General features: G+C 39.4%; 2 protein-coding genes and 1 long non-coding RNA gene across 7 annotated transcripts; 2 read left to right on the top strand and 1 right to left on the bottom strand.

Moving 5' to 3' along the window:
• Positions 1-398: 398 nt before the first annotated feature.
• On the bottom strand, positions 399-15,706 carry LOC120553241 (sodium- and chloride-dependent betaine transporter-like). Its single transcript, XM_039791455.1, has 16 exons — positions 15,624-15,706; positions 15,082-15,287; positions 14,326-14,460; positions 13,850-13,990; positions 13,474-13,594; positions 12,750-12,803; positions 11,954-12,083; positions 10,534-10,668; positions 8,353-8,456; positions 8,134-8,258; positions 7,346-7,458; positions 7,137-7,274; positions 6,293-6,395; positions 2,922-3,022; positions 1,536-1,682; positions 399-1,179 (listed from the first exon to the last, which is right to left on the bottom strand). Exons 2-16 carry the CDS (start codon positions 15,269-15,271, stop codon positions 1,015-1,017), a joined length of 1,902 nt encoding a protein of 633 aa, XP_039647389.1. The 5' UTR covers positions 15,272-15,287; positions 15,624-15,706; the 3' UTR covers positions 399-1,014.
• Positions 8,370-13,241, top strand: LOC120553250. Its single transcript, XR_005638139.1, has 3 exons — positions 8,370-8,470; positions 10,488-10,638; positions 12,756-13,241. It is a non-coding gene; the product is annotated as an uncharacterized LOC120553250 (long non-coding RNA).
• Positions 14,332-21,157, top strand: LOC120553245 (protein mono-ADP-ribosyltransferase PARP11-like). 5 transcript variants are annotated; one of them, XM_039791462.1, is made up of 8 exons: positions 14,399-14,466; positions 16,702-16,826; positions 17,714-17,834; positions 18,038-18,113; positions 18,482-18,554; positions 18,911-19,038; positions 19,279-19,430; positions 19,526-21,157. In XM_039791462.1, exons 1-8 carry the CDS (start codon positions 14,448-14,450, stop codon positions 19,840-19,842), a joined length of 1,011 nt encoding a protein of 336 aa, XP_039647396.1. In that variant the 5' UTR covers positions 14,399-14,447; the 3' UTR covers positions 19,843-21,157. The 5 variants fall into 5 exon arrangements, with proteins under 5 accessions (XP_039647397.1, XP_039647396.1, XP_039647394.1 ...); XM_039791460.1 differs by lacking the exon at positions 14,399-14,466 and adding an exon at positions 16,231-16,451; XM_039791461.1 differs by lacking the exon at positions 14,399-14,466 and adding an exon at positions 16,232-16,599.
• The last annotated feature ends 29 nt before the right edge of the window (positions 21,158-21,186 follow it).

The following is a 21,186-nucleotide window of genomic DNA, read 5'->3' as shown; positions in this document are numbered from 1 at the left end:
ATCAATAATAAACACAATAATTACCTCAATGACAAAAGAAGTAAGTTGTGCCACGTACAAACATTTAATGTTCATGCTAGTAAGAAAAAACTAATTCAGCAATGCATATGCAAATTCTGCATTTGATTAGGATCGATATTGCAGCATTCAAGTTTTGTCTGCATTATGCATTTCATGAAAAACAGCTACTACAATTTACAATTGCATGTAAAACATGCAATAACTCAAATGTTCCAGATGAATGTTTTAAAGGGAAAATACATGTTTTTTTTTATACATACAAAGTTTGTTTACAGGTCTTTGTGAGTACTACTGCATGTGTGAAAATGTTTATTGTCTTTGGTGGGAACAGAAAGGGTTCTGACAGCAGCGCTGTTCCCAAGCCGCCAAAAGTCGGTGGGTTTTGATAACTACAGCTTTGAAAATGAAAATAATCTGAAAGAAAGAGTGAGCTGACTAGACCTCTGTACTCAGATCCTCATCTCGCTTTAAGGCTAGCAGCTCAAGGCTACATTAGCCGTTACTAGCATAACACACTAACATTTTTGACCAAACTGTCAGCATTCAGGTTGCATTGTGGGCAATGTAGGTGCCAGGTTTTTACGAGGATTAAGACAATGCTTGGAATAAAAAAAAAGATGAGTATTTCTGGTTCTGTCCACTCAGAGTCCCACAGTATTACAGTATGAGAGTGAAATGCTTAATCAGTGAAGTACTTTTGTAAGCCACTTACAGTAGATAGAATTATAGGTGTATAGAAAAATGTATATTGCATGGGACTTTTCCATTATTATTAATTCCAAAAATGAGGTAAACACTAACGTACCAAAAAATTAAACACAACATAAAAAAACACAACTGTCCCTGAATACTCATGAAACATGTAAACTTTCATACAATTTTGCATTTGATGAAAAAAATATATGTTTTTGTGTTTTTGTTGTGACAGATTTGTACAATTCAATTGATGACATCTATGCACTAATTTGCTGCAGGTCTGTTCACCAGTGACCATCAAACCATGCTGGGTTCCCCCATCACCATCTTGTCGTTTTCCTCCACATGTCTGTTTGGCTTCACCTGTGCCTTGAAGATGACGTGGTTACACAGTGTGAGAATTGGCTTGTGTGGTTGAGCCTGACGCAGATCACTGGATGGTGTAGTCATTTTTTGGCGATTCTGATTGTTAGGAGGGAAATGTAAAACACAATGTTATGAAACATTAGTCTCGCTTTGCCAGACCCTCCTCCACACGCTGCGGAGGAGGGTCTGGCGAGTCCACACAGCATTCCAGAATGGGAGAAAAACGTTAACCATAGTCCTCATAAATCCCCCGGAGTTTTAAATTCCAACAAAAAGAAAGCGGAAGGTAACGGACATCGGGGAAAAGACATGCATCCGGCGGGATTTCCTGCGGCAACGGAGCAATCCCGGAAGTGGAACGTTGAGGATATAGACTATGAAACATAGTAAAGCATCCATCACAGTAAAACAGTTAAGTGTTCAGAAAATTGACAACTTTTGAATTTACTCACCTTATACATTGAGATAAAAAAGAATACTGGGATGCACATCAGTGGAGTGATGATAAGTAGCGCTCCAAATACGCCACCCCAGATGCCGGGTTTATAACCGTACACAGTGAGACTCTGTGATTGTGTTAGGTCATACACCAGTGTGACCTAGGGGATAAGAAATGGTCATGTTAGAGGGCTTAGCTGTAAAACAAGTGAAGTGGTGTGCTTTGTGGTGCAAGAGAAATACATCTTAACAAATAGAAAGAAGTGGAACGAAAGCTCTCTCAAAGTGAATATAATCAAATGCTCTATTTTAAATCACACTTGAATCAAATGGTGAAAAACTTAAATGGTTTAACCCTTGTGTTGTCCTCGGGTCAAATTTGACCGGTTTTTCAAAGTTTCTATATCAGAAATTTGGGATTCTTTCAACCGAATGGTTTATTGACCATGAATTCCAAACAATAAGTGTAAAACTAGTGTAAATGAATAGGTCTATTGGTGAATATACTGCCGTTAATGGAGAAAAGAAATGCCAAAAACGTTGAAATAAGCAACAAAAAAGTAAATAAAAAAAGCAAGCATAACATGGGGAAAAAGCAACATAATTGTAAAAACAGTGTCTAAAAGAGGGTTAATTTTGACCCGGGAGGACAACACAAGGGTTAAAACATTTTGAATTAGGTAATAGGCACATGCAATTACTGAACGTTTCTCCAACTTGCAAAGGTTTAGCTTCTGCTAATAGTTCATCTCTCTATATCATTTGTCTCCAGGTTTCATTTTTGTTATATTATTATATAACTTCAGGTTGATGAGAGAGAGGTCAGAAAGCCAAAACAATGAGCTGAAAGTCAAAGACCAGTCTGTGCCATTATCATCCACACTTTCAACTAGGCTACCACACGGTAATACTGTGAACTGTGAGGCAGAAAAGAACAAAACAGAAAATGGACAGCATTTGTGTATCATAAATTGTATGTGATTTGTGTGGCTTACACACACCAGTATGCTCCTTTAACTGACTTACCGACTCCCGTTAAGAATGAATATGCCTGCTGAACTTTCTGATCTTGTACTCATCACGCAGTGAAGTGTGTTTTAAAACAGATGCGTTCACATTTTCAGCAGGTAAAAGGCAGCAGTCTCACCTTTTCTTTCCCATATGTGAGCTCAAGCATGAATACTGATGTGACAAAATGAAATATGTGAAACACTCAGCAAAGACAGAAAGGCCAGGAGAGAAGGGGAACAGGAAGAAGCAAAGATAAGGGGCAGCACAAGATCTGTGTTCAGAAGTGATATAAGGTACGATAATGAATACACATGAAACCATGAGGGGAAATAGACATTAAGACTAAATTAATCAATAAGAGAGATGTGACACAGGTGTGAGTATCTCACCCCACAGATGAGCGGCGTGATGAACAGCCAGCAGTACTTCAGCACGGGGAATGGTAGGTACCCGATCATGTCCTTAATGTTGTCATAGAAACGGTCCGCACCTGCAAAGTCATGGACGGGAGGTGTTAGTCGATCAAAGGGCACAAAATGTTCTGTTTTACAGGGAGCACTCTTAAACACATGGGGGCCTTGACTGAGATGGTGAAGCCTCAGCTTTGTGACATCCAGTGGTATTTATTTTTATTTTTCCAACAAGTCCTTCAAACCATACGACGATATAGGTTGTTTATTCCTACCCTCTTATACAGAGATCTTCAACAGGGGGTCCAGGACCTCTAGGGGGTCCTTTTTGCAAAATTAAAATGAATCCAACATATTATTAGCAAACACAAATCAGTTATGTGGTTATGTTTAGGCAGAAAAACTACTTTGTTAGGTTTAGTCACCAAAACTACTTAGTTAAGTTTAGAAAAATATTGTGGTTTAGGTTAAGATCATCAGTTACGTTTAGGTTTACGTAAAGTTAACAAACAACTCACCATTTACTTAATTTAAAATGGGACACAAACCTTGTATAAAAGTTAATATGAGTAATATACTGCTTGTACAAACGACCTATGGGAGCGTTTTTCAGGGGAGGATAGTCTCTGTTTTTCCTAAACCTGTCTATAATTATATGTTTGTATGACCCGTAATGGAAGGAACCAAAGTATACTTTAAAAATAATTGAGTATTTCCATTTTAATACTTCTACTCCACTACATGAGTACTTTATACTCAACTACATTTTTTTTTTTTATGATTTATTGCTAGGAAACATGTAATGTGACATTTCAACACACAATGGAAAATAAGTCAACAACTAGTAAGGAGGGAGGGAAGAGGAAGAAGAACAGCCTCCAACCAACAAAAAGCATGTATCCAGGGAAAAGAAAAGGAAGACCGCAGTCGTAAGCTGAGGAGGAGTGAAGGAGGAGGAGGACTGAGGTGGAGATGAGAAAGCTGCTCACCTTGAGCTGCAAAAGAGAGGAGAAGAAGAACTACAGAAAAAAGGATAGACATTAAAGACAGACTGATATGAGATTGGTCAGGTGCATGACCTGGCTGATGGAACAACATCCACGGATTGATTTTTGCAAATGCACAATAGAGGAATAAGTTGTCGAACCCATTTAGGAAAGCAGACATGACTCCAAAAATTATAAACCAATCATCCCCTGAAACTAATGTAGGCGTAGGAGGAAAGTGAGTGGCCTCATTTAAATTTGGGTGAGGAAGTTTCTCCACACGTAACAGACTCACTCTGAAGAGGCAGAGAGGCTGAACGAATGGCTAAACAACTCAAAGTGGGGATGAGGAAGCAGCTGCAGAAATGGATCAATATTTCACTCTGCATCACTGTACAGTAGAAGATGTGTAGCTGCCTGGACCCAGATTCTAAACCCTAATGGTCAGGATTTTTCATGAGAGCCCTTACTAGGAATATGCCTTCAGTTCCTTGAAGGAAAATTGCTTGTCTTGAGAAAAGAATGCAATGCAGATGCTCTGAGAGATGAGTTGTGAAGACAATTATAAGAAGAGAGGAATTCTCCACCCACATGTTGTAATTTAGCCAGTTAGACTGCCGATAATGAAGGTGTGGGAAGAAGATTTACTAGAAATTATGGGCTGAGGAAGACTGCAATATGGAAATGGAGGATTCATATTTGTGGTATAGGCATTGGACTAATCCTGACACATTTGAGGAGAAGAAACTAAAAACAAAATGCATTAAATACTGCAGCAGGTGTTGCTTTTGGTTTCAGTCCAGTAGATAGAGCACTCATCTCTATCTAGTCTAAGATAAACTCTACAAACTGCCACTACGCTCAGCTGACAGATGGACGGAGTTGTTATATAAAACACAGAGAAATACCTGATGTTCTGATTATTCTCCTTACTACAACTGGTATGTACTGTAGCTGGGTTTTAAGTTAGAGCACTGTAACCTCCTGTAAACAGCAAGGCTGTTAGGAGTATCAAACATGGTTGTGTCAAACTAAAATACTAAAAGAAAATAGGAATAAGAGTCTGCAGACTTGCATGCTGCGGCAGGAGACACGTTATAATTGAGGTAAGTTTGGAGACATTACCTTATTTAATCATTAAATTAATTAATATTTTTGTTGTATCTCTTTTCGGTGTTGTAATTTGTAGACGGCCCTAAGCACTCGGTAGCAGCAGAGACAAGAAGCCAACAGGCAAGTGTTATTTACATAAACTTCTGGTGTACTTACAAACTTTCCAATCCATCATTTTATGAGTACATAACTTATTTGTACTAGTGTAGAAGTTTGGTATCATTTCGGGCATTATTAGTGGGGTAACTTACGAGATACAAACCTGGATCCATTAGCCCCTGCGCTAAGCTATTCAGCTGATAACGCTACTCTACGCTAACTCTCCCAATGTTCGACCCAGGTGAAAAAAGCTTCTGGGGGGTTGTTTGGCTCAAGGTCATGGTGCAAAGGACCCTAGGGTGAAATTACTCCGAACCATCACTTTAAATAGGTCCTCACATATACCTGTTTTACCATTACCATAATAATATCCTTGGTTTTGATGGTACATGGCTGTATACAGTACTTTCAGTTATTACAGGAGACATTAATAGTTTTTATCGTGCATGTATTATCTATCATTATATTCAGTATTTCAGTTTACTAAATACAAAGTGCAGTTGAGGCTGATGGAAATGTTATTAGCTTTGCTGGGATTTGGTCATAAACCAAAGTATTTAATTTGGGACACAAATTGACCCAATGATGGTGCTAGAGGTAAAGTCAGGTGATCACCAGAGTCGTTAGGATTCATTGCCTGGGCATCATGGATGTCTCATAAACAAAGAGAAAAGATTTATTGAAGCCTCTGAAAAAAGTGCACACAAAGCACAGATACCCTAAGAAGAGTGTATCTGCAGTATATGTGGTGAATTATGCATTATTATGAGTACCGGCGGACTGAATATACATATTCTAAAAGAAAAATGAACACAGGATCCTGTTATCTTTTCAACTCATCAAAATGTCCTTTCTTTTGTTGGTAGAGCTCTTTCAATGTAAAAATAAAACTGTAGCTATCAGAAGCTGGCTTCTTACAGATAAGATTGTACAGATACAGGAAGTTGATTACACATATGAAACACGTTCCTTTGTTGGCAAAATTTTAGACCTGAAATTAAAAGGCTTTTGATATTTAGATCTTTCGAAATCATTTAAAGTTAGTAAATGACTTGTGTGTTGAGAAACAGTGCAGCAGGAGTTCACTGCTGCATGCAGTGCATAATAAAAAAGCATGTAGTGCAGTGATAACGGGCCAATGGCGTGACTTACCATACACCCAGGCAATGACAGTGGTCTCAAAACAGGCGATAATGAGGATAGTGGTTCCACTGGGACCGTAGGTGTCAATCAGCCGGAAGAGGACTATCCCTCCCTGAAACATTAGGAGAAAAACACAAAATAAAAAGGACTTTTCTGCTATTTCCTGTGCGCTAGTACAGCACGAGATTACGATATATGTCATACATCATGAAATTTAACCCTTTAATCAAGTGTAGCATAAAGTGTATGTTCTATCAACACTTTTACCAATTCCCCTTTGTCTTACACCACCCATTTGAAAATAAATTATAATAAAAACAAGAAGCAAGGTTATGCTTTGTTTGAGTTAGTTTGTTGATAAGGAAGATGACGCGTTTACAGCCATGCTAGCAGTTATGTGAGGCTATGCAGATGCTTTAAGCTAAATGCTAACATGCTGATGTTTAGCAGGTATGTTCATTATCTTGGTTTAGCATGCTCATATTTGCCAATTAGCACTAAACACAAAGGACAGCTGCTGTTTTAAAGGTATATGGTCATGAACTAAAGTTTAAAATAAAATATTTAAAAAGTATCTGAATGTGGTGCTAAATGAAAAACTAAGGGATAACCAAAGTTATTACAATTCTTGCTGTGAAGAACATAAATGTCTGAGCCAAGTTTCATGACAGTCCATCCAACAGCTGTCAAGATATTTGACTCAGTTGACATACAGTAGTATATGGATCTGCTATCTATCACACAGCACTGCAGATGTGAATCTACATGCTGTCGCCTGAATCATTACATTATCTTTTCTTTTTTTTAGCGTCTTCAATCCAACATCCCGTTACTCTCTCTCTCTGCTGCATACCTCAGAGATGAGTGGCAGCCCCAGTAGAAAACAGGAAGCAGCAATGACCAGAGCCAGGACCTCCCTGCTGCCCGGCCTCCTCAGCTGACGTGGGAACATGTCTGTGATGGCTGTGGCCAGGCTCTCCACGCACACAAACTGTGAGGACAGACACAGATTATTCGTGGATGTAATGTGATGCTGAAACACTGATGCATTACATACAATACCTGAGTGTCCAGGCCCAGGAAGAGGACCATGAGGAAGAAGAGCACAGCCCAGAACGATGAGGCAGGCAGCCACGACAGAGCCCTTGGATAAACTATAAAGACCAGACCAGGACCTGTAGAAAGCACATGAATGCAGCTATGAACACATGAGAGTGTGCTGCAATCTTCATAATTTCGTGAAAGAGAAACATTTGTTATCCTTCAATCATCTTGCTAAATGCTTTCCAAAAAATAACATAACCATAAGACATATAACAACAATAAAATTTGTCTGGATAAAAATGTAGAAGAAGGTAGGACTTTTGCCACCGGCCACAAAAAGAAACATTCAAGTAAAAAATCTTTTAACTGCGTGTGAACATAAGATGCCATCTTGTGGACATTGTTGGTTGTTGTTACCACTGCCAGAATTAAAGCCACCATGCATTAGAGCTGCAACGATTAGTCCATTAGTCTAGTCGAAATGAATGGGCAGCTGTTTTGATAATCAAACAAATTATATTAATTTAATTTATATTAATCTTTTTATTAATATCAAACACTTGCTGTTTCAAGCTTCTTAAAATGAGGATGTAAGGCTTTGTCATATTCTGTACATGATATATAATCTTTTATGATTGTTGGTTGGACAAAACAACAACAAAGACATTTGAAGATGCCCAAAAAAATAATTTTGCAGATTAATCAATATTGAAAATGATATATTAATTGCAGTCCAACAATGCCTAAAAATGAAATACAGCAACTGTTTTGAGATATTTCAAATCCAACAAATGGAAAGAACTCACCACTAGAAACGACTTCACTCATCGGTACGCCCATGTCGTGAGCCATGAATCCCAGCACTGAGAACACAGCAAAACCAGCAAAGATACTGGTGGCACTGTTCAGGCAACATAGTGCCAAGCAATCCCTACAACATACCAAGAACAAGGGCCTGCACTGTCGAAGAGCACATGAATGTAAAACTGTACATGTGATGATGCGCTGTGTGTGAGGACACTGACCTGTAGCAGTTGTTGTTGTATTTGTTGTAGCTGCCCAGAGCGGTCAGTACTCCCTGACACACGGCGAAGGAGAAGAACACTTGAGTCCCTGCATCACGCCATATCTACAGTGGAGTGGGTAAGACATTGGCTTCTGAAACATTTGTGGGACATTGAATGTTGAAATTGTTAAAATGACCCAGAGCATATGCTTTTAATCAACTTCTTTCTTTATAGAGGAATAAAAAAAGAACTTGCCAGAACTGCACAATAAGAAACAGTTTTTTCTTAATGCCAGCATCAATTATGATACAATTTCTGTGATTGTGTGACTGTGTTGACATGTACATTATACACAGAATTTGAATCTCTTTGTTGTGTTCCTGCATTCACAAATGTGATTGAGTGTGCACTACATATGCGTTTGTGTTTGTGTCAAACCATGTTGGTGGGTGGTGGGGGCGGGTTTGTTGACATGAATGTCAGTCTGCGGGCCCTTGTTCTCACAGCATCTGGTTACCATTAGAATCTCGCCCAGTAAAATATAGAACTGGCAAGGCTCCAAAGCAATATACAGGCCCCTAGTCTGGCCCTGTGGTGGGCCTGATTTCCCCCCCAGCCTCGGGTCAGAAATGAATGCCTCAGTACGTGGCAAAGGATCTTTACATCTGATGCTGAACAAAGAGGACGCTGTTGTGTCTTTAGAAGCATGCGTTTTATTTTGAAGTCCTCTCCTGCTCTGGATACAGATTCACACACGCACACAGACACAGCTAAGGAGACACATTCACACATTAAACAGAAACTCAATTTCATCTGGGCTTCAAGCTAAAACATGTGCATGCTAAAGCAGCACTCATAAGAAACATCTGTTTTCAGATCTGGTTTTAAGAGCATCTAGCATAGCATTAATCTGCTTTTTGACCCATAACCGCTTTCACCTGCTTTCGACATACGCCAAAAAACATTCTCACAGTTGTTCCCTTTTCTTCCTTCCATGATTACATGCTGAGATTCCCACAATGGTTCAGAGCTGTATGAGTAGATGTTCTTACAATAACAGGAAAAATTTAGATGATCAGAGTTCAATTGAGTTGTATGATGCATCCAAATGATGATGGGATTAGAGTTCACTGGAATTGTACCTCGTACGATGTCATGTGACAAATTAAAAAAAATTATTGATTGAAATTAGCAACACACGAGTCCAGTCAAAGAGACAAAGACTGAAAAAGAAACAAAAAATAACTTCCACAAGAAAATATCTTTACCACTCACAGGAATGTTCATGCAAACAATCCTCATGCACACAGAACAAAAAGGAAGAGACTGCCCTCAAATGGGGTTGTCTGAGAGTCACTGCCCTCTGGTGATTACATTTGACCCCTGAAGTCCTGCAGTGAATTGTCAAGAGGAAGACGTAGAGATAGAGAGAGAAGCAGGGGGGGAGGGGAAGGGAGAGGAGGGACGATCTGTTTTTTGTGAGAAAGAGTCATTTTTCTTAAATCGTTGCTGCAGAAACAGAGGCTGTTATTGTGCAAGAGCATGCATCCACAATTCACCCTCTGTTTTTTTTCCCCTTTTCATTTTAGAAATTACTTCACCATGCTGAATAAAAAGCAGATCTGCTGTAAGAATGTAATACAGTGTGCTCATTTTTCTGTAAATAAAATCATTAATTTTCAATTATGGTAAATTGCTGACTTCAGTTTCAGCTTAAAGCTAAGTTAAATTGACTTTTTAATAAGGTAAATACACCTTTAAAATGTGTTAGAAATTCCCCATGGAAAGAGTTGGTTTTTACTCCTGTGTGATGATGTTACTGTACATGAGGGGGAAGCTTTCTTTGACAAACTTCTCACTGAAAAATGATCCTGGTTTGCTTTTCTTGTTAAGACTCTGTCTTGGGACCGGATACAAGATTTAAGGCAAAGAGAAAAGGAGGCGTGGGGGGGAAAGAATAACAGGACACTGTATTCATCCTGTTCGAACACAGAGGAATCTAACAGAGAGAGAGAGAAGCATTGAGAAACAAAGAGACAGATGATGTTCTGGTTGGTTGTGAGGTCAACGCTCTGACTTCTAATGCCTCTTTCTGCAAGTTTACTTTACAGAATTTCTGTACTGTGCGTCGTGTTTGTAATGTTGCTTTCCAGATGAAAACACTGTTAACAACAGTTGATGATGAGCGTGAGTTCTTACACCTGGATCAGTGATCCTGCTGAAGTCAGGAGTGAGGTAATATCTCAGTCCCTCGCCAGCTCCTGGGAGTGTCACTCCACGGATAAAAAGGATCAACAGCATCAGGTAGGGGAATGTAGCAGTGAAGTAAACTACCTACAAACACAAAAAAATATACAAACAGTAGGTCATGATTTCATATGTAGACTCAAAACACTCAAAAAACATTAAACCTGTATTAAGTGATTTCTTTAGGCAGCAGAAACAAGCAGAAAACACCACACTGGCATATTCTCACCTTTTAAATTTGATATGACAAATGTGTTAGCAAACATTATACAGTCTCTTTTTGGCTCTGTTTTTGGTCTCCGCTAGGCTTACCAGATGTAACAGTATGGCTGTAAAGCCTACCATCTGGCTCATCTCTCTCGTGCCGGATGGCAGTCATTCTGCTACCCTTTCGCTATCTCGGCTATATATTTTGCAATGGCACCGCCAATGACATCTGGGGCTTAGCGCAGACAAGCCAGAGCATGTTTTCTCCTCTAACAGAATGTGAACTCGTGCAGCCAGACCATTTCTGTGGAAATAGGTCTGGCAATGCCAGACTAGGTCTCCACCAACTCATGAGTGAAATTACTGTCTCTTTAGCTGCTAAATGCTCCTCTGTATTCACAAGCTAGTCGCTAACTTTGTCTGCCATTTGAAAACGCCTGCATGCCGCTAGTTGGAAATGATGCTGAGTGTGATGAGAATGAACCACAAAAGTGAAGTTGCGGGCTGTAAAATCAAAACAATGAGCTGAAAGGTACTAAAACACTCCATAGAGCTTAAAAAGTTCAAATCCTTAAGATTTCCCTCCTGGTTGATTTGCCGACACTAACTTACTGGTGGTAACTGCAAGTATGTTTGCCTTGAGCGGCTACTCTGTCAGATGGGCAATGGAAGAAGAGCAACTCCTGTATCTGTTTACAGTGCACCCAAACACTACATGTGTATGCACATGCCCCAGCTTTTGTCTTCTACATCATGTCCAGTCCGTGCAAGCATTGTTTCCTGTGAAGCTCTGGAGAGTGGGTATACAATTTAAATCCCAGACAGGAAAGTCAAACTCCGCCAGTAAACATTACAACTACTATAGTACATAGACAGGCAATTACAGAACGCAAACACGTACATCAAATGGCCATTGCTAAAACAATGTTGGGCCATAAATAGTTTAATTCAATTCTAAATTAAAATCTTAAGGATTATAACCTCATGTGCACTGATGACTCTGGATAAAAATCAATCACCTATTTTCCTTCATTACATCTATACCAATCACATAGGAGTGAAGGTAGATAGAAAGAAAGGAAGATGAGTTAAAGAAGTCATATATATGCAACCTTAATATCAGGTACTGTATGTGTATGTGTATGTATGCAAAAGGAGTACCCGCCTTTCCTGACGATTTGATTCCCTTAAAGATGCAGAAGTAACACATTATCCAGGCAAGCAGGAGACACACAGCCAGGTCCCAGTTTATCTTACCCAGGGACATGTCATCTGACATCCTTAACACGCGGTTACTGTGGGGAAGAGATCAGACACATGAACACATGTATACGACTGCATCCTCTGCAAACAACATGCAGAATGATAGGTGCACAGATGTGCAACACATGTAAACACACGTTGTTTCTTCTTTCAAAAGCTCTTTTCCGCTTCAAATAAACACAGCCTGATACAAATGCTTCATGACTGCACTGAAAGCTTTATTTCCTTTTAGCATGTCCATGACATTGGGAATGCATTCAAATACAAGAAAAGGGCAAACATCTGCATCGTAAATACAGATGTCAAAATCAGTCATGGTTTATTTTGGATGGCTTTAGTTTATATTATGGAAGCTGCAGGGAACAGAGCACATATTGTTCTCATCATGCAGCACAGTTGATTTCTCAATATCTGTTCTCAAAAAAAAAAATCTGGAGATTATCATGTGAAGAGCAGCAGCCATGTTTCAAAAATATCTACAAATGAGAAAAAAAATAGGGGTGTTTTTTCTTCATTAACATCATGTTCTCCAAGCACCTCGACAGTAAAGACGGCCTATTGGTATCTGGGAGGAATTAAAAGCTATTGCTGAGGAATGCTCCACCCAAAGACAAGTACACTGGGGAGGATGATATTACAGTCAAAGCTGTTTTCTCATGTTTTAAGAAGATAAGTGGATGAGTAAGTGTGTTTCTCACATCCAGAACTCCTCTTCCGGTGACCTGCCCTTCAGGAAAGGGTCCATTTCACTCCTGGATGTATTAAAACACAAGCAAGTAAGTGGAAGTTAGTTGAAATCAAATAATAATTTATACCAATGCTTCTTAATTGTTTTAACTTTGGATAGGTGATCAATCAATGTAGTTTTATTTTCTAAATAGTCTCACACGGACAAATTTAAATGAGTGTTAATATCACCATGAGACAGGGCCAAGCAAGCTGTTCCCCCGTTTCTTTATGCTAAGCTAAACCGGCTGCTGGCTGTTAGCTTTATAATTACCGTATGAGAGTGGTTTTCAACTTCTCATCTAACTCTCAGCAGAAAGGCAAATTAGCGTATCTCCTGAAATATCTGACTATTATTTGAATATGGCATTTTTCTACCATTTGACACCCCACTGATAAGTTATTTTGATTTATTGGGTATACTTTTCACCCTCAAACAGTCCCAAATAAGCAATAAACAGATGTTTTTCAAAGTTTTTATTACAGAAACAGATGTAAGGACATCCTGTTCTGAACACATGAAAGCATGGGTGTGTCCCAAAGCTGCTACATCTACAGTATGAAAGCCAAGACTAATCCCTGTTTCTTACCATTCTTTTTATGTATTGCATCAATATGATGAATTCAGTACTTGTCACAAAATTATAAATTGTGATAGTTCACCCAGTACAGTTAGACAATAAAGATGCTACTTACGTGTAATTGAAATTCTCAAAGTCGTCAGGTGGTGAGGTGACGTTGTACAGAAACGACCAGTTGGAGCCATTTTTAAACAAATGGGGGTTGGAAAAGACACTAGAGTGACTGTGACATGCCTCTAAAGGGAGAAAGAGAGATGAAGGTGAGTTGGGTGTTGCATGCTTCAACATGTTAAAATGCGTAGGATAATTTATTTTGTGCTTCCTGTCAAGTCTCTAAGAAAGCCAATAAGCTGAAACTTGTTAAGCCACAATTTGATATTTCTATTATCCACTATTTCCTATTCCCTGCATAGACACAATAAGCACACTGCTAGTCAAATACAGACGTGTTTAAACGAGCCAGCATTGATTTGTGACAAAACATGGCTTACCAGTGTTCCACCAGTTGTCACATGTGGACCAGGGCAACGGGCTTTTGAAGGACTGATACAGGTAGAAGATAGCCCAGGCCAACACCACGATATAATAGATGTTCAGATAGACCACAATAACTTGGGACGCAATCCCCACCCCTGCAGGACACAATGAGTTTTTTAATATTTTGTAAAAGTTTCTGGCTGTTGTCTTCCTCTGTAGAAGAATGCAACAGCTACAGTTAATCAGTGCCTCAAACACTGAGATACACATGTAAGTACATATGTTATTTAGCAAAAAGTCTAGAATATTTAAAAAGGCTAATCTGGTTTTGTTTGGGGGGATCTGGTTAGAAACACTGAAAGATTTAAACATGCCTAATATCTTACTACATGAATATCTTCAGTGTATTCCAGCATGCAAAACGCTATATTTCTTTCCAGTAATAATGAAGAAAGCACAATGATCAAATCTGTCTAAGCCTTATTTTTACCCTCAGACATGGGACATATCTTCCTCCAGGCGGTCACCCCGCCCTCACTGGTGTATTGTCCCAATGCCGTCTCCAGGAAGAACACAGGGATGCCACAGAAGAAGAGGAACACAAAGTAGGGGATGAGGAAGACACCTGCAGGTACAGATAGCCATGAAGAAGAGTAACTTGTATGTAATGTAAAGCAGGGGTTCCACACCGACAGATTAAAGGTTGATTATGTAACTAGTAAAGTGGGGTGAAAGAGGTGATGAAAGAAATTATAGTGGTATTACACAAATTCCCATGTTTCTTGGGAGAAATCTCAAGGACCCCGCCTAGAGAATCATGAACAGTTTTTAAAGAACTAAAGTAAAACAATAGTTATATTGGCATCTGTACAGAATAATTAAGCTCAAATTTAAAATTATGAAATGCTTTCTGACTATGATAACGCCAAAGGAAACCACTCTTGGAGTGAATCCAGTTTGCAAATTAGATGATGACAAATACAATATTTTTGAGTGGCCTCTCCGCTACTCTCTCCCATTTTGTTAAACACGCATGCATTAACATATTGCAACATGCATATGTGCACAGACATGCAAATGCACGTGCGCAAGTGCACGCGCGCACACACACACACACACACACACACACACACACACACATACACACACTCACTTGCAGCCTACATCTTTTATTTAACCTCAGCAGCCATTTATTTTATATTAGGCTACCGCCAGCAAAAATCCCCCAAAAAACCCGGTCCCTCACCTCCTCCATTCCTGTAGCACAGATATGGGAAACGCCAAACATTCCCGAGGCCAATGATTTCTCCAGCCATGGAGAATATAAACTCCATGTTGCTGGCCCATTTTCCCCTAGGCTGAACCCCTTCCTCAGGTGCCCCTTTATCTGGCTCCGAGACTCCAGCAGGAGCGCCTGTGGCTGTTTCCTCAGTCATGGTCTCAGTCTATTCTCTGCACACATAATAAACACAAAATGCAAACCTGTTATGTCTGTTATGTTCTCTCCAGCTCGCCCATGTATGCAAATATATACCAGAAGCATTTACAATTTAATTAATAGTTTTCATCTATATTCTAAAAGCTCACACTGCAGTAAGCTATATTAGTAGTCCTCTCAGGTTAAACTATAGCCACAAAACTCCAAATGCCATTAACTGCATACGACTTTTAAAGAAATAACTCGACGAACTGTACTAAAGATTGCAAAAATTACACTAAGAACATAATGAGGCAATTAGCCTCAATATTCCTAGCTTCTTAAAATAAATATGAATGCAGGTAACTCACCCGTGAACTTGCAGTGGGCAACGACTGACTGTGCGAAGTTCGAAGAAAAGCTTTATTACAAAGATGGGTGGGTGTGTCCTGATGGACAACCCCCCCCACAAACACACACACACACACACACACACACACACACACACACACACACACACACACACACACACACACACACACACACACACACACACACACACGTCAAATAGGCATTCTTCATTTAGTCTAAGTCAGGCATGAACACACAATATAGATATTGTACGTAAGTGTACAGAAGCGTAATGCATTCACTTGAGAAAAGAACATTTTCTCAAAACTTTTTCTGAAATAATGATAATTATATATAATTATATTAATTCAGAAAAACTGGACAACTTTTTTTTCTAAAGTGAATGCATACGCTTCCCTACGATAAGGCTACATAAAGTGGCATGCAATGAAGGGGAAAAAGTAAAGTTGATTGACGACATACGTTTCAACTATTCCACCACTGCTGTTTGGTTTTAGTTCATAACCGAAAAAACATGTTTTAAGTGCAAGCAGCAACATGTTAAACCCATAGACAGTATATGGTTAAACCCCCATTTGATTTTTCTAATAGGGATCTCTGCGTACTCTGCATGATAGGAGGGAGGAGTTACATTACAATGACGCATTGACGTTTTGTGCGTGACGAACCAGGAAATAAAAGTAAACAACGCATAGGAAGACGAAAGTGTTATGTATCGTCAGTCATCCATTCTCATTCGGACTCTGTGACTTTTTGTAATTCATAATGCATGAAGGATATATATCGCGATAAGGACAGGGACCCAGTTAGAGACAGTCTGGAAACCGGTAAGACACTCGTTGAGTTGAGACGAGTCGGGTGCGGCAGCCGCTAATGATAGCTAGCTCGATATGGCTATTTCCTGTATTATTTGAATTTGTTTACAGAATGAAATGCCATCACAACCATGGCTTAAAAACATCTCCTTGACGTTAGGTTGGTCACACGAATAAAACATCACCTTGGTTCCTCCCATACCTTCTATTTTAGTTGTTATTTGCCTAAGTGTGTTCGCGTCTTTTCACTTATTAATTCTAGATTTAGCTATGTTAGCCATCAGGGCGTCGGAGGAGGAGTCCACTGAGATGGAGGAGATGGACACCTCCGAGCCCAATTGGTGCTGGTTCTACTTGGCTGAGTGTGGAGTGTGGCATATGTTTGAGGTAGTTCACAGGACATGACAACTTTACACATTACAATACACACATTCTTACAGTCCTTACACTGTTTTCCCCGCCTATTGCCCTTACCTTTGTGATACCTGGGTCTCTAATTGTGTGCTACTGAGAGCCAAAAGTCTGCAGACTTTAATGTCAGTCAAAGACTACTCGGTGCAATGTCACAGACTAGCTCTTCATTGTTGGGTGAGATCAAATAATCAATAAAATGCCCACTTGTAGTCTTTGGGTGGCACGAAAAATGGCAGTCAGAGGCTACTGTCAGTCCCATTGCATTGTTAATTACCAATCACCCATTAACATCTAAATATATGTTCAACATTAGTGGAGCTGCAATGATTTGTCAAATAATCGATCAGTCCATAATTGATTAATTGTTAAAGTTATTTTTCAAGTCAAAATGCCAACCATTTGATTGTTCAAATGTGAGAATTCACTGCTTTACTTCACTACCTTATTTTGTTGCAAATGTAATATTTTTTGGTTTTGGACTGTTGGTAGAACAAAAGAACATTTCATGATGTCACCATGTGCTCTGGGATATTACTAAACATTAGTCTAGGAGTGCAGCGAACTATAATTTACATTATCGATTAATCTGCAGATTCATTTTTCAATTGTTTGGCTTTAAAATGTTAGTCCGTGGGGAAAAATGCTTTACTTAAGTCTAATGTGACATATTCAAATTAATTGTTTTGTCTGACCAACAGCCCAAGAGACAATACTCAATTTCCTATCAGCAGCAAATGCTCACAACAAATGTCTGCCCTTTTGCTTGAAAATTTACTTGAACAATTCATTGATTATCTAAATAGCTGCCACTTAACTTTCTGTTTCATTAGTCTAATTATATTTCTCAATTTCGCTGTCAGATTGATCCAAGTGCAGCCTGCTCTGTGACTAGTTCTCAGATTGAGCAGTGCTACAACAGAAACCAACGAGGTGTCATGGAATTCTACACAGCCAAGTACACCTACAGACTGGACTTCTCAGGTATGATGATGATGATGATGATAATGAGTTAGTTGGTTATTAAGTTATACAAAAGGTACTTCATCAGACAGAAAATATTCCGCCCTCAGAATTATGAAAGACAAAGCAGTAAAGAATTCTTGGAAAGATTTTGAGTCAGAATTAATCCTGTTTCAGAAATTGCGCATGAGTATGGCTCTAATCTTTGTTGAATTCCTCACCAGTGATGCGACAGATAAATGTAACGACCGGGAAGCAGCGGCCAATCAAACGCTCCCTCCACTCTGCAACTGGCTTCAGGTAAGATTTGTTGACAATTAATTCATCCCTTTATCAAACAAAGACATTTATATTGGAGCAGGCAGGATGAGGCTGTGAGTAAAGAAATCATGCTTTAAATGAAAGGTCAGTGTTCAAGCATGTGTCAGCCTCAGAAATCCTTGATTTAAAGTCTAAATTCTTACCAGCTCCATGATATGGAGATGCTCTGCAGCTGACCCTGAAGTTTGATCTCTCCAAAAACAAAAGGAGCAAGTACATCAGGCACAGATATTTTAGAATAGGCTTTCTTCTTTATAGCATTCTTAATTTCCTTAATGCACTTAGTCTTATTGCTTTAACACTTTAGTTACTTACCCCTCTTGTCTCTCTTTCACTTGTTCTGTCAGGTTTATTTGTGATAATCTCGCCTTGCCTGTTCCGTGTCATTGGGAGAGAATCAATACAGATGAGCCCTATCAGGTGAGTAAAATAACACACATTACTGTGACACACACCTCCACTAAGTGTGGTGTGTACACACACACACACACAACACACACACACACACACACACACACACATTGTGGTAGTGAGTAGGGTTAGCATTTTTCCCCAGAGGAGTCAGATTCTTTATTGGTTATTATTGAAATAACATATGAATGTTTTTACATTATACTTTGTATTTAAAATAACATAAAAAAATAACATATTCTCACTCTGCAGTTGTTTTACTGTTCTTTGGGCCATTATTTCTTTTTTACTTTCCAGCCAAACGTTGACAGTGTAGCTCACTATTACTTTCACTGTTTAACCCATGCCTGATTGTGTTTTTGCAGCTCATCCAGCTGGGAAGAGACACCTATGAATTTAAAGAAGTCGCCAGACTGTATGAAAGGACCATGGATCATCCAATTAAATCTATCCAGAGGATTCAGAACCTGGACTTATGGGAATTCTTCTGCAGGTAGACAATTGTATTGTTGTGAGTGGAAAGTGCTTGTTTGTGTCAGCAGAGAATTCTGCTGTGATTGGGATTTGACAGACAAAGCTTTTCTTTCTGTTAAAGTGAATCAACAGAATGAAACCCAGTTGAGAGCATTCTCACTTTTACTGAAGCATTTAAGTAATTTCGAAGCAACATCTTAAACCAGTAACAGAGTTATGATCAGTACTCTGTGTTGTCATTCATTGGTTCTCCCCTAAGGAAGAAAACACAGTTGCGAAAAGTCAAGCGCACATTGGATATTGAGGAGCGAATGCTGTTTCATGGCACGGGACACAGCAACATACAAGCTATATGTACATTTAACTTTGACTGGCGGCTGACAGGAAGCCATGGTGATGTCTATGGCAAAGGTAGATCCTTCTGTGTTGTGATGTAACATCATGAAACAATTCACCACACTTTTTGGGCCTGAGTTTAACATCTTATTCAATTTTTCTTCCCACAGGGAGCTACTTTGCCCGGGATGCCAAATACTCCAGTAAATTCTGTCACACCACAGGGAAGCACCACACCACCCTGCAGAGACACGGACTCGCCCCACCAATATTTGCTAGTGAGCCGTCCTACAAGACCATGTTCCTGGCCAGAGTGCTTGTTGGAGAATACACGGTCGGTCATCCTATGTACTGCAGACCGCCCTCCAAGGATGCCAGCTTCACCAACTTTTATGATAGTTGTGTGGACGATATGGCCAATCCAAAGATTTATGTCATTTTTGACAGCAATCAGATTTACCCAGAGTATCTGATTGAGTTCTACTGAAGCCTAACAAGAAGACTTTTCATGGAAATATTTCGGATACATAATCAAATGACGGGATGAAAATTGGAAAAAGAAGCGGCTTAATGGACATTTGCCTTTTCGTTGCAGTCGGATCCAGTGCCTAACTGGAGCATGGGTCATCTAAAGTGCCTTTGGGGGAAAAAAACCAAGAAGACAATAAAGACTTTGTGTACAGTTTGTACTGTACAGTATATTCTAAGACGGGAACCTTGTGGTCGGAATGTTTCTTTGACGTAAAAAACGAGGAAAATACTGACGAAAGATCAGTCTTTGTGGCAAATTTTGTATTAAATGCAAAAATCTGCGCTTGCTTGTTCAATATCTGTGCACAGTTGTTTTAAAATAAGAGTGGCACTTTGTAGGTAATAAGTGATGTCCTGCCATCGGCTACAGCCCCTCCACATCCACAGTGCCACGCATGGGCTTATTTACAAGTCATGTAGACATAATTCCAAATGACGAAACCAAAAACCACACCATGTTTATTCCTGCTCACTCTTTCAGCAACGTGACCTGTCATTTAGGGACATCACCATCTGTGTGTACCTAGTACAACGTTTTATGTAGGCATGGATTTTTTTTTTTTGGTAAAAAAAACACGCTTCTACCTCTTCTTTTTTTTTTTTTAAACTAGCATGGACTTTTCCCCCTTTCCATGAAAGGTTTTGTAATTGTGTCACAATGACATAAAGTTGAGATGTCGTGTTCACTTGTGGTCCTTGAGCAATATGTTTCTGTGTATCTTTTCTGACCATTGACCTCAATCTTCAAGATAATTGACAATGGCCGAGGCTGGATTTTGTATGCGTTTCATTCAAAACCAAAACAAGATCAGTTCTAGCATCACATTTGACTTAAAACCATCTGAGTGTGATGTCACCACCTGCTAATAAGCAGGTTAGCTTTGCACCTGGTGTAAATTTATCTAAAAAACTGAATGTAGCCAGCACATGTATAGTACTGTAATGAAAGTTAACCACCAAATGTAATATTGCTTTGCTGTGTGTGTGTGTGTGTGTGTGTGTGTGTGTGTGTGTGTGTGTGTGTGTGTGTGTGTGTGTGTGTGTGTGTGTGTGTGTGTGTGTGTGTGTGTGTGTGTGTGTGTGTGTGTGTGTGTGTGTGTGTGTGTGTGTGTGTGTGTGTGTGTGTGTGTCAGTAGTAACACATTTGCCACAAGGTGGCGTAACAGTCACATAACACCACAGCTGTGTGTTAGTGTAGGGGTGTATGAAGCCATATATGTGTGTGTCTGTAGTTTGCATATGTCACAACTAATAAACTAAAACAATTCCAATATAAGCATATTAAACTATTTCTTTTTGA

The sequence above is a fragment of the Perca fluviatilis genome, chromosome 23 (genome assembly GCF_010015445.1).
Source record: "Perca fluviatilis chromosome 23, GENO_Pfluv_1.0, whole genome shotgun sequence".
In the NCBI taxonomy this organism is placed as follows: domain Eukaryota; kingdom Metazoa; phylum Chordata; class Actinopteri; order Perciformes; family Percidae; genus Perca; species Perca fluviatilis.
Note: the sequence above shows the minus strand (reverse complement) of the source record. Positions and strands in the feature narration are given on the sequence as shown.